This window comes from Homarus americanus, unplaced genomic scaffold, assembly GCF_018991925.1.
Source record: "Homarus americanus isolate GMGI-L3 unplaced genomic scaffold, GMGI_Hamer_2.0 scaffold51159, whole genome shotgun sequence".
Taxonomy (NCBI): Eukaryota; Metazoa; Arthropoda; class Malacostraca; order Decapoda; family Nephropidae; genus Homarus; species Homarus americanus.
This window is the reverse complement of record NW_024714920.1, coordinates 29,356-46,338: the sequence shown is the minus strand read 5'-3', so window position 1 is coordinate 46,338 and position 16,983 is coordinate 29,356. Positions and strand designations below refer to the sequence as shown.

The 16,983-nt window shown below is 57.1% G+C and overlaps 1 protein-coding gene across 1 annotated transcript in view; it reads left to right on the top strand.

Moving 5' to 3' along the window:
• Positions 1 to 684: 684 nt before the first annotated feature.
• LOC121879758 (fibroblast growth factor receptor-like 1) overlaps positions 685 to 16,983 on the top strand; it is a gene marked incomplete at its 3' end in the record, with an annotated part of 45,493 nt that continues 29,194 nt past the window's right edge. The window contains exons 1-4 of the mRNA XM_042386530.1: positions 685 to 703; positions 921 to 1,169; positions 4,621 to 4,688; positions 16,339 to 16,443. Coding sequence (XP_042242464.1) covers positions 685 to 703; positions 921 to 1,169; positions 4,621 to 4,688; positions 16,339 to 16,443 — 441 coding nt within the window. The remainder of the gene's footprint in view (positions 704 to 920; positions 1,170 to 4,620; positions 4,689 to 16,338; positions 16,444 to 16,983) is intronic.

Sequence of the window (16,983 nt, the reverse complement as noted above, 5' to 3'; positions counted from 1 at the left end):
TTAACATTGGCTGGATTGCATTATTGCTTCCCCTTTATCCATCTAGATTATTGGTTACTTTGTCCATAACAATCCAGTCATCCTTTATTATGTAATAATAGAATCACAGATGCAGGCGAATATTTGCACCCGTTTATTTGTACAATTCATACACCAGACTTATAATTTTCATGGTAAAATTCAGTCCACTCACATTCACCACAGTACGTAAATTTATAACAAGATTTGTCCCACAGCCTGAAATTGATGTTTAGAACCTTAGATCTATTAAAACCCATTATCTTCAATCACTTCATTTACAGATGCGTTAACGCTGGAAACAGCACAACAATCGAGAATTTGCACACACACAGACTCAGCACTGGTGAGTTCAAGTCGCAGGCAGAGATATTTAAAGATACAAAACCCACTGACTAAAATAATAGTTTTGAGCATGAGTAGACAGTACAACACTGTCTTGCCTCCCCTGTCCACTAGCTAATACCACCCTATTAAATATATCCCAGTTATGTATTTGGCCAGTGCCTTATCTGCATAAAACAAACATTTGGTGGGTTGTGCAGGTAGGCCAACACAACCCATGACAAAGACGACTCCAGGCAGGAACAAAGGTGTCGGCAACTTCCATTACTGAACTTTGGTATTCAATATGTCATTCACTGAAGGCGACAGACACCTATGCGAATGCGTATAGCAGCAGCAGGTAAATATTGTGAACTCAGGATTCTTTCAGCCACCTTTCAGTTTCCACACTCACTATCCATCCAGCAATGGTACTACCCTCTAATGTTACTTGCTTTCCAGTATCATCCCCACACCTGTCCACCGCGAACATCGACGAAAAGATTCCAGCATCGAATCCAAATATTGCATCAAACCATTGGCAGACTCTGTACCCACATGTATTTCCCGGCTGGCAGGGGCTGAAATTATCTACAAAGTTGCACCTGTCGAGCTGTATTCAGTCCACTCCCCACCGTGTTATATGGCAGTGAGACATAGGTACACATACAGGAGCACCCTCAAGGCGCAAAACTTTCACCAGCGCCAGTCACCACGTTCCCATCCTCCAGAGTTCGCTGAACAAGAACAAATTCCAGTATCCTCTTTTACACCAGCTTTAGGAGCATCAGGCTGCACCGGGTATTCAGCCACCATTTCAGGACTATGCATGTTACCCGCATGGACGACAGTAGACTGCCAAGAAGCTGCTTCCACCCAGTCACCTGAAATGAATAATGTCACGTAACTCTGGCCAGTGGCCCCTGAAATTATTAGAGATAGTCGCCGAGACAAACCCTGAAAAGTGCCAAATCGACCCCCTCACCCGCAGGGCAATTACTCACATCAGCATGGTTTGATCACCACAAAATTATCCAATACTTTCAGATAACCGACTGCAAACCGAGACGAACAAACGCCAAGGGCCGAAAGACAGCTGCCGCTGCCCTCCCACACTAGATAGATCCCTCCACATGCCAGCATCTGTGGACGACCTTGCCAGTCCCTGTCATTCTTTGTCCTCAAAATTCACCTATCAGGTGACGTCCCTAACTCTTTTCATTTGTACCACCAGCTGGTGATGTCATACTCGATTCACGACAAAGTAGTAGTATTAAATTGGCCAGAATTGTGTTTCTTCGGCAGTGGCCAAAATTATTGCGACTGGCTGTGTAGTGGCAGAACAGCATTGTTGATTTCAATTTCGAATTTCATTGTTTTATTCGCCAGTCGAGATACCAGATGCTGTCGCCTGAGCGCCCTGTACAATAAAACCAGAAGCATCACAGCAGTGTCACAAGTATATGCAGTCTAAATATTATAAAGGCTTACTAAAATACAAGATATTCATTTAACACGCAATCAATCATTACATTTACCGAAATGTCACAGCCAGTGTGGGATCATCGTGTCTCCGATCAGGGGGTCATTAGATGTGTGGTCCAGCAGATCACAGGCTTGTTATTATTAAGACATCTTAGTGATGAATAAAAGTGCTGCTGTCAGATGTATACATAATACACAAAACGTTGCTCGAGATGCAGGCCAATCTCCCAAACAAAGTCATGCAATGTGATCTGAGTTGCATAAATTATTATCTCCAATGTAAAGTGCCAAAATTATTATGTCTACGGCAGTGTCCCAGATGTAAGTGTGTGCTATACCTAAAACTGTGTGTCTGGCTGTGCAGGCGTAGGGCCTGTGTCTGGGGCTGTATGGGGTGTGTGTGCTGTGCCTGGGCTGTGAGGGTGTGTGTGTGCTGGCCACCTAGGATGTGTGGGAGATGTGTAGGCCTGTGGGTGTGTGGCTGTACCTAGGGCTGTGTGAGATGTGTGTGCTAGGATGTGTAAGTGTAGGCCTGTGCAGTGTGTGTGCTGTGTGCACCTAGGGCTGTGAGAGGTGTGAGCCCTGTGTCCTAGAGACTGTGTAAGTGTAAAATTGTGTGTACTGTACCTAGGGCTGTGTGTGTGGGCTGTAGGAGTGGCCAGTGTACTGTACCTAGGCTGTGTCAAAAGCTTGTAAGTGTGTGTACTGTGCCTAGGGCTGTGTAAGCCTGTAGGGTATTGAGTGCTGTGCCTGGGGACTTGATGTGGGGTGTGGGGTGTGGTGTGGTGGCCACTTGTGGTGTGTGTGGGTGTGAGATGTGTGTGCCTTTCAGTACCTAGGGCTGTGTGTGGGCTGTGAGGGTGTGTGTGGTGTGCAGCAGTGTGTACAGCCAGGGTGGCCAAGGGTGTGTGTGTGCTGTACAAGGCTGTGTAGGTGTGAGTGTGTGTGTGTGTGCCTAGGCTGTGTAAGTGTAAGTGTGTGTGTGTGCTGGTATGTGTGGGTGTGTAAGTGTGTGTGCACTGTACACAGGCTGTGTGTGAGTGTGAGTGTGTGTGTGTGTGGTATGTGTGTAAGTGTAAGTGCTGTACCTAGGGCTGTGCCAGCTGTAAGTGTGTGTGTGCCCACATGTGTAAGGATTAATGAGATGTGTGCCTGTACCTGGGGCTGTGTGGTGTAGGGTGTGTGTGCTGTACCTAGGAGGCTGTGTAGAATTAGCCCAAGTGTGTGTACTCTACCTAGGAGTGTGTCCTACTGTACCTAGGCTGTGTAAGTGTAAGTGTGTGTGCTGTACCTGGCTGTGTAAGTGTGTGTGTGTATCTATGTGTGAGAACTTGCCCCCCCACCCATCCTTCTACACACACACACACACACCTACACACCTATTAATAAAACAAATTTGTATTATTATTATTATTATTATTATTATTTATTATTATTATTATTACACACACACAGACACACCTCACCCCGACAACTAGACCTGCCCCTGACTCTCACTTCACCCTGGCAGCACACCCTACTTCACCTCTGATAGATTCTGCTTCACCCTGTACACCCTAAGCCTGCCCTGAAGCAGCCCACACCCTCCTTCACCCTGGTCAGGCCTCCCTCCTTCACCCTGGCAACACCGCCCTCACTTCACCCCTGAATGGAAACCCCTGCTTCACCCTGGCAGCCTGCCCCTGCTTCACCCTGGCTTGGCCGCACCCACCTTCTGCCCTGTGACACACCCTGCTTCACCCTGGCAGCACACCCTGCTTCACCCTGACACCCCTGCTTCACCCTGGCAACCTGCCCTGCTTCACCCTGGCAGCGCCCTCTTCACCCTGGCAGCCTCATCACCCTGTGGCCACCCTCTCCTTCACCCTGGCATCACGCCCCTGCTTCGCCTGGTACACCCTACTTCACCTGACAGCCACCCTGCATTCACCCTGACCAGCCTGCCCTGCTTCGCCCTGGCGGCCACCCTGCTTCGCCTGGCGGCCACGCCTGCTTCACTGGCTGACACACCTGCTTCGCCCTGTGTGCCCTGCTTCACCCACCGGCAGCCACCCTAAATCGCCCATGGCAGGCCCGCACCCTGCTTCGCCTGGCAGCCCTGCCCTGCTTCACCCTGACCAGACACCCTCTTCACCCTGGCAGCCCACCCCTGCATCACCCTGGCAACACACCCGACTTCACCCTGAGCCAGCCACACCCTGCTTCGCCCTGGCAGCCCGCCTGCTGCACCCTGGCAGCCACCCAGAACTTCGCCTGACCAGCGCACCCTGCTTCGCCTGGCAGGCCACCCTCACTTCACCCTGCGGCCACCCCTGCACCTCCGCCTGGCAGCCACACCCTGCTTCACCTGGCAACACACCTGCTTCCGCCTGGCCAGCACACGCACTCACACCATCTATATTACTTGCCTCATAAATTCAGTCGTTAGCTGATTGGATGAATTGAGACGTGAGATTCCAATGAATGAAGATTGGGAGACCCATCATATATATATATATATATATATATATATATATATATATATATATATATATATATATATATATATATATATATATATATATATATATATATATATATATATATATATATATATATATATATATATATTTGTATGATCGCGGGTATAAATTCAGTGCGTAGATTTGGATTGCATCATAAAGACTGGGTCGGGTGCGGTGGCAATTAATAGGCATCGCAGGTGGTTTGATATACGCTGCCAGCTGAAGCCTGTGTTATTATTGGTATTGAGGTATTGTTATTGATGTTATTGTGTCACAATTACTAACTCAGATATCTTTTCTGACCGCTGGCAGACGAGATTAATAGATCATACCTGGTGGCCTTCCCAGTTTTCACAGGTGAGTTAGGCCCTCTACACCTCCTGCACTTGGGATCATTCCACGCCTGCACCAGGTCCTCCCACCACCACCAGGTCTCCCTGCACCACCATCAGGTCCTCCTACCACCATTGAGTCTCACCACCACCACCAGGTCCTCCTACACCACCACCAGGTCACTCCTGCACTGCCACCAGGTCCTCCTGCACCACCGCAGGTCATCTACGCTACCACAGGTCATCTACACCACCACCACCAGGTCCTCCTCACCACCAGGTCACTCCCTCCCGCCACCAGGTCCTCCTGCACCCACCACCAGGTATCACACCACCACCAGGTCACTCCTACACCGCCACCAGATTCATCCTACACCACCGCCACCAGGTCATCACCACACCCACCACCGGGTCATCCTGCCGCACCGCGCAATACGCCACCACACATACCGCCCAGATTAATACGCTGCCAGTTATCTACACCACCACCAGGTCACTCCTACACCACCACCAGGTCCATCCTACACTACCAGGTCACTCCACCACCACCAGGTCATCTACACACCACCAGGTCTCACCACACACCCACCACCGCCAGGTCATCTACACCACCCTTGGTCACTCACACACTGCCACCTGCCTCCTGCACCCCACCGGGTCACTCCTGCACTGCACCACCAGGTCACTCCTGCACCGCACCAGATACCTGCACCGCCGCCAGGTCACTCCTACACCGTCACCCAAGTCACTCACACTACCACCAGGTCACTCCTACACTACCACCGGTCCTCTGCACCCATCACCAGATCACTCCTGCACTGCCACCCGGAGTCCTCCTGCACACTGCCACCAGGTCCATCCTGCACCACCGCAGGTCATCCTGCACCACCACCAGGGTCCTCCTGCACCTGCACCAGTCTCCTGCACCACCACCAGGTCCTCCTGCACCACCACCAGGTCCTCCTGCACCATCACCAAGTCCTCTACACTACCACCAGGTCATCACCACACCATCACGAGTCCTCCCCACACCACCACCAGGTCCTCCTACACCACCACCAGGTCACTCCACACCACCACCAGGTCCTCCTACACCACCACCAGGGCCTCCTACACACTGCCACAGGTCATCCTACACCACCACCAGGTCATCTACACTACCATCAGGTCACTCCCCACACCAATCACCAGAGTCCTCCTGCACACACCACCGCAGGTCACTCTACACTGCCACAGGTCCTCTACACTGCCACCAGGTCCTGCACCGTCACCAGGTCATCCCCACACACCACCACCAGGTCCTCCTACACCACCACCGGGTCACTCCTACACCACCACCAGGTCCTCACCACACCACCACCAGGTCATCTACACTGCCAGGTCATCACACTGCCATCCGATCATCACGCATCACCAGCTCATCCTGCACTGCCACCAGGTCCTGCACACTACCACCGGGTCACTCTACACCACCACCAGGTCCTCCTACACACCACCACCAGGTCATCACACCACCACCAGGTCCTCCTACACCACCACAGAGATCACTCCTACACCTGCAGGTCACTCCTGCACCATCACCAGTCACTCCTACACCACCGGCTCACTCCTACACTACCACCAGGTCACTCCTACACCACCACCAGGTACTCACACTACCACCAGGTCACTCCTGCACTGCCATCAGGTCACTCCCACACCATCGCCAGGTCCTCCTGCTGCTGCCACCGGGTCACTCCTACACTACCACCAGGATGCCTGCACCACCAGGTCATCACACCATCACCAGTCACTCCTGCACTGCCACCAGGTCATCACACTGCAGGTCACTCCTGCACCTGCCAGGTCATCTGCACCACCCCGGATCATCACCACCACCAGGGTCCTCCTACACCACCACCAGGGTCATCCTACACGCCACCGCGGGTCATCTCACCATCACCAAGTCACTCCTGCACTACCACCAGGTCTCTACACTATCAGGTCTCTTACTACCACCAGGTCTCTCCTACCACCAGGTGCTCCTACCACCAGGTACTCTACCATCACCAGGCCTTCACACTACCCAGGTCACTCTCACCACCACCAGGTCTCTACCATCTTCGTGTCTCTACCATCACCGAAGTGCTCCTACACTACCACCAGGTCCTCCTACACTACCACCAGGTCTCCTGCTCTGCCACCAGGTCACTGCTCACCGTCACCGGGTGCTCCACCACCACCGGTCATCTACACCGTCACCGGGTCTCTCCTGCACCACCGCAGGGTCTCTGCTGCTCTGCCGCAGGGTCTCTACACTGCCAGGGTCATTCTGCGGGTCTTCCACCATCACCGGTCTCTCCTGCACTACCAACGGGTTCTCTGCACTACCACCGCTGCTACGCTCCACCGGGTGTATGCCACTACCGGGTCTCTACACTGCACCACCAGTCCTCCTCACCCACCACCGGGTCTTCTGCTCACTACCACCAGGTCTTCCTACACCTGCCGGGTCGTCTACACTGCTGCTCCTACACCAGGTGTCTGCACCACCACCAGGTGGTCCTACCTACCGCCAGGTCTCTACACTACCATCAGGTGTCCACACCATGGGTGTCCTCTACACCTGGTCTCTGCATGCCCCAGGTCTCTACCAGGTCCTCTGACACCACCGCAGGTCTCCTGCCTACCAGGTCTCCACTGGGTTCACACTTCCACCGGGTCTCTACACGGCACCATGCCAGGTCATCCTACCTACCACCAGGTCCTCCTGCACTACCACCAGGTTCATCTACACTACCGCGAGGTTCTGCACCTGGTGAATCTCTACCAGGTGATCCTGCACCGCAGCCTTCCGGGTCTCCTGCACCACCGTCACCAGGTCCTCCTGCACTGCCACCTGACGGTCATGCTGCCACCGGGTTTAATCCTGCTGACCGGGTTCTGCACCACCGGGTTACTCTGCACCACCACCGGGTCGCCACCACCAGGTTCTTCTCACCACCGGGTCTGCCTGCAGTGTTGTACCGACCAGGTCTCTGCATCTGCAGGTCTGCTACTGCACCGGTCACTCTACTACCAGTCTCCTACACCACCACCGGGTCACTCTACCGTGGTGATCTGCACTGCTGCAGGTTCTCTGCACTTGGTCATCACCGAGGTCTCTACACTACCGGGTGCTCTGCACTATCGCCGGGTGCTCTGCACCTCCAGGTCTCTTTACTGCCACCAGGTCTTCCTGCACCGTCACCTGATTGTGCTCTGCTACCGGTGTCTCTGCACTGCCACCGGGTCTCTTGCCACCGGTTCATCCCACACCACCACCAGGTGATCTACACTGCCACCAGGTTTCACCCACCAGGTCCTGCGGTCATCTACTACCACCGGGTGACCACCACCAGGTTCTCTGCACCACCGGGTCTCTGCACTACCGGGTCATAACGCCACCACCAGGTGCTCTACCACCACCGGGTCACTCCTTTACACCACCAGGTCATCACACACCACCACCAGGGTCTCTCCTACCACCACCACCAGGTCATCCTACACACCATCACCAGGTCCTCCTACGCACCACCAGGTCATCCCACCACCACCACCACCAGATGCTCCTACACCATCACCAGTCCTCCTACACTACCACCAGGTCATCCTACACCACGCAGTGCTCTACACCACCACCAGGTCCTCCTACACTACCACAGGTCTCCTACACCACCACCAGGTCCTCCTACACCACCACCAGGTCTCCTACACCATCACCAGGTCCTCCTGCACTACCACCAGGTCTCTCCACACCACCACCAGGTCATCACCACCAGGTCTCTCCACCACGGGTCACTCCTGCACTACCACCAGGTCCTCCCACACCACCGCAGGTCATCTCCACCATCTGCGGTCTCCTACACCATCACCGGTCCTCCTACACCACCACCAGGTCCTCCTACACTCACCACCAGGTCATCACACCACCACCAGGTCTCCTACACCACCACCGGTCATCTCACCGTCACCAGTGTCTCACCACTACCACCAGGGTCCTCCCACCACCACCAGGTCCTCCTACACCACCACCAGGTCACTCCTACACCACCACCAGGTCCTCCTCACCACCACCAGGTCCTCCTACTCCATCACCAGGTCCTCTACACTACCACCAGGTCTCTACACCACCACCAGGTGCTCCTACACCACCACCAGGTCCTCTACACCACCACAGGTCACTCTACACCACCACCAGTGCCGCTGGGTCTCCTGCACCACCAGGTCATCACACCACCACCAGGTCACTCCTACACCATCACCAAGTCTCCTGCGCTGCCACCGGGTCATCTACACTGCCACCGGTCACTCTGCACCATCACCAGGTCATCACCACCACCAGGTCGCTCTACACTACCGTCAGTCTCACCCACCACCAGGTATCCTGCACCACCACCAGGGTCCTCCTGCACCACCACCAGGTCCTCCTACACCACCACCGGGTCCTCCTACTCCACCACCAGGTCCTCCTGCACTGCCAGGTCTCTGCACTACCAGGTCATCTGCACCGTCGCAGGTCTCCTGCACCGCCGCAGGTCCTCCTACGCCACCACCAGGTCCTCCTGCACCGCCGCCAGGTCATCCTGCACCAGGTCGTCTACCTGCACCGGTCCTCCTGCACCACCACCAGGTGTCCTGCACCTGCCATCGGTCCTGCACCATCGCCAGGTCTTGCCTACCACCGATTCTCTACGCTGCCACCAGTGGTCCTACGCACCACCACCAGGTCACTCCTACACCATCGCAGGTCATCCCACACACCACCACCAGTCACTCCTCACCACCACCACCAGATCATCTACACCACCGCAGGTCATCACTGCACCACCAGGTCATCACACTGCCATCAAGTTCATCGCACCGTCACCAGGTCATCCTACACTGCAGGTCATCTACACTACCACCAGGTCCTCCTGCACCACCACCAGGTCACTCCTGCACCACCAGTTCATCACCACACCACCACCAGGTCCTCCTACGCCACCACCAGAATCATCTCTACACCACCAGGTCATCCTACACCATCACCAGGTCATCACCACCTACCACCAGGTCACTCCTGCACTGCAGGTCATCTACACTGCCACCAGGTCATCCGCCGCGGGTCATCCTGCGCCACCACCAGATTCATCACCGCCAGCCAGGTCATCCTGCACCCACCCATCGCAGGTCTCCTGCACTGCCACCGGGTCATCCCTGCACTGCCAGTTCCTCCTGCACTGCAGGTCCTACGCCTGCCACCAGGTCGCTCCTACACTACCACCCAGGTCGCTCCTGCACTACCGCGGGGCACCATCACCACACTGCCGGTTCTTCTGCACTACCACCAGGTCGCCTACACTGCCACCAGGTCATCCTGCACTACCACCAGGGTTTCCTGCACTACCGCAGATTCATCACACTGCCACCAGGTCATCCTGCACTGCCACCGGGTCACTCCCTACGCTGCCACCAGGTCCTCTACACTGCCGCAGATTATCTGCTACCACCCGGTTCCTCCTGCACTGCCGGGTCGCTCCTGCACTGCCACCGGGTATCTGCTGCCGCCAGGTGATCTGCACCTCCACCAGGTCTCTGTGGTTTGGGTTTGTGGGGGTCCTGCACTACCGCAGGGTCATGCACCTGCAGTTGCTCCTGCCGCCAGTGTCATCCTGCAGGTCGCCTGCACTGCCCACCAGGTCACTCGCCTGCGCTGCCGCCAGTTCATCCTGCGCTGCCGCAGGGTTCATCTGCTCCGCCGGTTCATCTGCACTTCCACCCAGGGTTATCTGCGGGTTATCTGCACTACCGTAGTTCTTCTACACTGCCAGGTCAGTCCTGCACTACCACCGGTTCGCCCTGCATCGCGGTCATCGCTTGGTACCACCGGGTCCTCCTGCCACACCACCAGGTCATCCTGCCGCATTTGCTCTCACTATCACCGGTTTCATCACCAGGTGTCTGCGGATTCGTCCACACTGCCAGTTGATCTCCTGCCGCAGGTCTCACCTGCCGCAGGTGATCTGCGCTGCCACCGGTTCGCCTGCACTGCCACCGGTTCCTCCTGCACTGCCACCAGGTCGCCCTGCACTGCCGCAGGTCACTCCTGCGCTGCCGCCGGTTCATCATGCCTGCCGGGTCATCTGCACCGCCGCAGGTTCATCTACACACCACCACCAGGTCCTCCTACACTACCACAGGTCATCACACCACCACCAGGTCCTCCACACACCACCACCAGGTCCATCTACACCATCACCAGGTCACATCCTACCACCAGGTCCTCCACACCACCACCAGGTCCTCCTACACCACCACCTGGTCCTCCCTCCACCGCTCCACCCAGGTCCTCTTCCACCAGGTCCTCCTACACCACCACCAGTCCTCCTACACCAGGTCTTCTGCCTACCACCAGGTCGCCTGCCTGCCGTTCTCCTGCCACCAGGTCTCTCCTCACTCACCAGGTCATCTGCACCACCACAGGTCTCCTACACCACCACCAGGTCCTCCCACACCGCCACCAGGTCCTCACCACCACCACCAGGGTCCTCCTACACGCACAGCCAGGTCCTCTGCACCACCACCAGGTCCTCCCACACCACCACCAGGTTCATCCTCACCACCACCAGGTCCTCCTACACCCACCCACCAGGTCCTCCTGCACCACCACCAGGTCCTCACACCACCACCAGGTCCTCTACACTACCACCAGGTCCTCACCACACTCACCACCAGTCCTCCTCACACCACCACCAGGTCCTCCCACACCACCACCAGGTCCTCTACACACCACCACCAGGTCTCCCTACACCACCACCAGGTCCTCCTACACCACCCGCAGGTCCCTCCTGCACTGCCACCGGGTCTCCTGCACCACCACCAGGTCCTCCTGCACCACCACCGGGTCACTCACACACCACCACCAGGTCCTCCTACACCACCACAGGTCACTCCTCACCACCACCAGGTCCTCCTACACCACCACCAGGTCATCCTACACTACCGCAGGTCCTGCTACCACAAGGTCATCTACACACCGAGGTCCTCCTGCATCACCGCAGGTCACTCCCTACACCACCACCAGGTCCTCCTACACCACCACCAGGTCCCTCCCACACCACCATCACAGGTCTCCTACACCACCACCAGGTCTCTCCCACACCACCACCAGGTCCTCCCCACACCACACCACCAGGTCCTCCCACACCATCACCAGGTGCCTCCCACACCACCACCAGGTCATCTACACTCCACCAGGTCTCCCACCACCAGGTTCTCCCTACACCACCAGGTCCTCACACCACCACCAGGTCCTCACACCACCACCAGGTCATCCTGCACTACCAGGTCCTCCCCACACCACCACCAGGTCCCTCCCTGCACTCAGGTCACTCCCCACACCACCACCAGGTCCTCTACACCACCAGGTCATGCCCCACCCACACCAGTTCATCACCATCGCCGGGTCCCTCCTACACCACCCAGGTCCTCACACCCTCCACCAGATCCTCACACCACCACCAGGTCCTCCTACACCACCACCAGGTCCCTCTACACCACCACCAGGTCCTCCCACACTACCACCAGGTCCTCCTGCACACACACCACCAGGTGCTCACACCACCACAGGTCTCCTGCACCACCACCACAGGTCCTCCTACACCACCACCGGTCATCCTACCACCACCAGGTCCTCCCTACACACCACCAGGTCCTCCTACACACCACCCCACCAGGTCCTCCTACACACCACCGCAGGTCGTCTACACCACCAGGTCATCTCACCACCACCACCAGGTCCTCCTACACCACCACCAGGTCCTCCTACCACCACCAGGTCCTCCTGCACTCACCACAGGTCCTCCTGCACCACCACCAGGTCCTCTACACCACCACCAGGTGGTCCTGCACCACCACCAGGTCCTCACACCACCACCGGGTCCTCCCTACACCACCACCACCAGGTCGTCCCTCACACCACCACCAGATCTACACCACCACCAGGTCCTCCTACACCACCACCAGGTCCTCCTACACTAGCACCAGGTCCTCCTGCACCACCACCAGTCTCTCACACTACCACAGGTCCTCCACACCACCACCAGGTCTCCTACACCCACCACCAGACCTCCTACACCACCACCAGGTCCTCCTACACCACCACCAGGTCCTCTACACCACCGGGTCCTCCTGCACCACCACCAGGTCCTCTCCACACCACCATCACCACAGGTCCTCCTACACCACCACCAGGTCCTCTACACCACCAGGTCACTCACACACCACCACCAGGTCCTCCTACACCACCACCAGGTCCTCACACCACCACCAGGTCCTCCTGCACCACCACCAGGTCTCCTGCACCACCCACCACCACCAGGTCTCTCACCACCACCACCAGGTCCTCCTACACCACCACTGAGTCCTACACCACCACCAGGTGCTCCTACACCACCACCAGGTCCCTCCACCACGGGTCTCCTCACCACCACCAGGTCTCCTGCACCACCACCAGGTCCTCTACACCACCACCAGGTCCTCCTACACCCACCACCAGGTCTCCCACACCACCACCAGGTCCTCCCACACCACCACCAGGTCCTCTACACCACCTCACCAGGTCCTCCTGCACCACCGCAGGTCCTCCCACACCACCACCACGGTCGTCCTGCACCACCACCAGGTCCTCTCACACCACCCAGGTCCCTCACCACCACCAGGTCCTCCTCACCACCGCAGGTCTCACCACCACCGCCAGGTCCTCTACACTACCACCAGGTCCTCTACACCACACCAGGTCCTCACACACCACCAGGTCCTCCAGGTCCTCCTACACCACCACCAGGTCCTCCTACCACCACCAGGTCACCACCACCAGGTCCTCACACCACCACCAGGTCCTCCTACACCACCACCACCAGGTCCTCCCACACCACCACCAGGTCCTCCTACCACCCAGGTCCTCCTGCCACCAGGTCACTCCACCACCACCAGGTCCTCCTACACCCACCACCAGGTCCTCCTGCACCACCACCCGGGTCCTCCTACACCACCACCAGGTCCTCCACCACCACCACCAGGTCCTCCCACACCACCACCAGGTCCCTACCACCACCAGGTCCTACACCACCCAGGTCCTCCTACACCACCACCAGGTGTCCTCACTACCACCAGGTCATCCTACCACCAGGTCCCTACACCACTGCCAGGTCCTCACACTCAGGTCCTCCCACACCACCACCAGGTCCTCCACCACCACCACCAGGTCCTACACCACCACAGGTCCTCCACACCACCACCAGGTCCCTCCACCACCACCACCAGGTCCTCCCACACCACCACCAGGTCCTCCCCACACCACCACCAGGTCCTCCTACACCCCCCCACCACCAGGTCCTCACACCACCACCAGGTCCTCCCACACCACCACCAGGTCCCTCCCACACCACCACCACCAGGTCCTCCCCACACCACCACCAGGTCCTCCCACACCACCACCACCAGGTCCTCCACACCACCAGGTCCTCCTCCACCACCACCAGGTCCTCCCACACCACCACCAGGTCCTCCTCCACCACCACCACCAGGTCCTCCCACACCACCACCAGGTCCTCCTCCACCACCACCAGGTCCCCACACCACCACCAGGTTCCTCCACTACCACCAGGTCCTCCCCACACCACCCACAGGTCCTCCTCCACCCCACCACCACCAGGTCCTCCTCCACCACCACCACCAGGTCCTCCCACACCACCACCACCAGGTCCTCACACCACCACCCAGTCCTCCACCACCACCACCAGGTCCTCCCACACCACCACCCAGGTCCTCCCACACCACCACCAGGTCCTCACACCACCACCAGTCCTCCCACACCACCACCAGGTCCTCCCACCACCACCAGGTCCTCACACCACCACCACCAGGTCCTCACCCCACCACCAGGTCCTCCTACACCACCACCACCAGGTCCTCCCCACCACCAGGTCCCCTCACCCCCCACCAGGTCCTCCCCAGCCCACCACCCCACCAGGTCCTCCACACCCCCCCTCCAGGTCCTCCCCCACACCCCCACCACCAGGTCCTCCACACCCCCACCACCAGGTCCTCCACCACCACCACCAGGTCCTCCCCCCCACCCCACCACCAGGTCCTCCTACACCACCACCACCAGGTCCTCCACACCCCCCTCCGGTCTCCCTCCCCCACCAGTCCTCCCACACACCAGGTCCTCCTACACCACCACCACCAGGTCCTCCACACCCCCACCACCAGGTCCTCCCCACCCCCACCCAGGTCTCCCACACCACCACCAGGTCCTCCCTCCCCCACCCAGGTCCTCCCCACACTACCACCAGGTCCTCCCACACCACCACCACCAGGTCTCCCCACCCACCACCAGGTCCTCCCTCACCCCCACCCAGGTCCTCCCCACACCACCACCAGGTCCTCCACCACCACCACCAGGTCCTCCCCACCCCCACCACAGGTCCTCCCACCCCCACCACCAGGTCCTCCCCACACCACCACCACAGGTCCTCACACCACCACCACCAGGTCCTCCCCACCCCCACCACCAGGTCCTCCACCCCACAGGTCTCACACACCCCCCACCACCAGGTCCTCCCACACCCCCACCACCAGGTCCTCCCCCCCACCACCAGGTCCTCCCACACCACCACCACCAGGTCCTCCCCACCACCACCACCAGGTCCCCCACCCCCACCACAGGTCCTCCCCACACCCCCCACCACCAGGTCCTCCACACCACCACCACCAGGCTCCCCACCCCCACCACCAGGTCCTCCCACACCACCACCACCAGGTCCTCCCCACCCCCCACCACCAGGTCCTCCACACACCACCACAGGTCCTCCCCACCCCCACCACCAGGTCCTCCCACACCCCCACCACCAGGTCCTCCCACACCACCACCACCAGGTCCTCCCACACCCCCCACCAGGTCCTCCACACCCCCACCACCAGGTCCTCCCACACCCCACCACCAGGTCCTCCCACACCCCCACCACCAGGTCCTCCCCCACCACCACCAGGTCCTCCCACACCACCACCAGGTCCTCCACACCCCCACCACCAGGTCTCCACACCACCACCAGGTTGAGTGCCACATACATATTAAGTATCATTACTAGACCCGGCAGTAAGATGGAAAATTAATTGTTCCGTAATGAAAACAATATAAATTAATTTTATAAAAGTAAACTATTGAGATTAATTAATTTTGTTTATTTTTCTTTTGGTGTAATTATGACGTTTTATTGACGCAATGATGATGTTTTGACTTGATGGTGATTGACATGTTACGTATTTAATGACGTTGTGATGACTTGTTGACTGAGATCCTGATTGGCTGTGAAGTTGTTTATGATGCTGTAATGACGTTTTGACCGAGATGGTGATTGGCTGTGACGTATTTGATGACGCTGTGTTATCGTGTTGCCTTAGATGCTGATTGGCTGTGAAGTTGTTTATGATGCTGTAATGACGTGTTGACCGAGATGGTGATTGGCTGTGACGTATTTGTGTGCTGTGTTATCGTGTTGCCTTAGATGCTGATTGTGTCACGTATGTAATGACGTAGTGATTATATATTCCTGGTGATTTGCTGTAACCATTGTTGTGTTTAATGTCGTAATGGTGACGTGTGTTTACAGCTGTTGCCGCCAGCCCCCGGGAAGATCGACAAGCCAGTGGGACATAACGTGAAGCTCAAGTGTTCAGTGACCGGGAAGCCTGAGCCCACAGTCACCTGGTATAAGGTAAGTACTGTAGTGTAATTAGAGAGAGAGGAAGAGAGAGAGAGAGAGAGAGAGAGAGAGAGAGAGAGAGAGAGAGAGAGAGATTGTAATTTGGGCTAAAAATTTAGTGTTATTCGGTCCAGCATGAATACAAATAGCGAGATTAGTGAAGAGATATACCCTGTGTCCACTATTGTTGCCTGGCACACACACACACACACACACACACACACACACACACACACACACACACACACACACACACACTCTCTCTTTTAACCCCCTAATTCAGCTATACCATGCACTACAGCAACCACCACCACAACCACAACCATCACCACAACCACAACCACAACCACCACCACAACCAGATTTACGTATGTTATGTGAAGTTAGGTTAGGTTAGGTTAGGTTAGGTTAGGTTAGGTTAGGTTAGGTTAGGTTAGGTTAGGTTCCCATCTTATTACATATTAAACACCTTCCAGAATATGACCCACAATGCCACATTATACCTCACTTGGTCCGCCCCAAAAACTTACTGCTACTTTTTTTTCCCCTAAA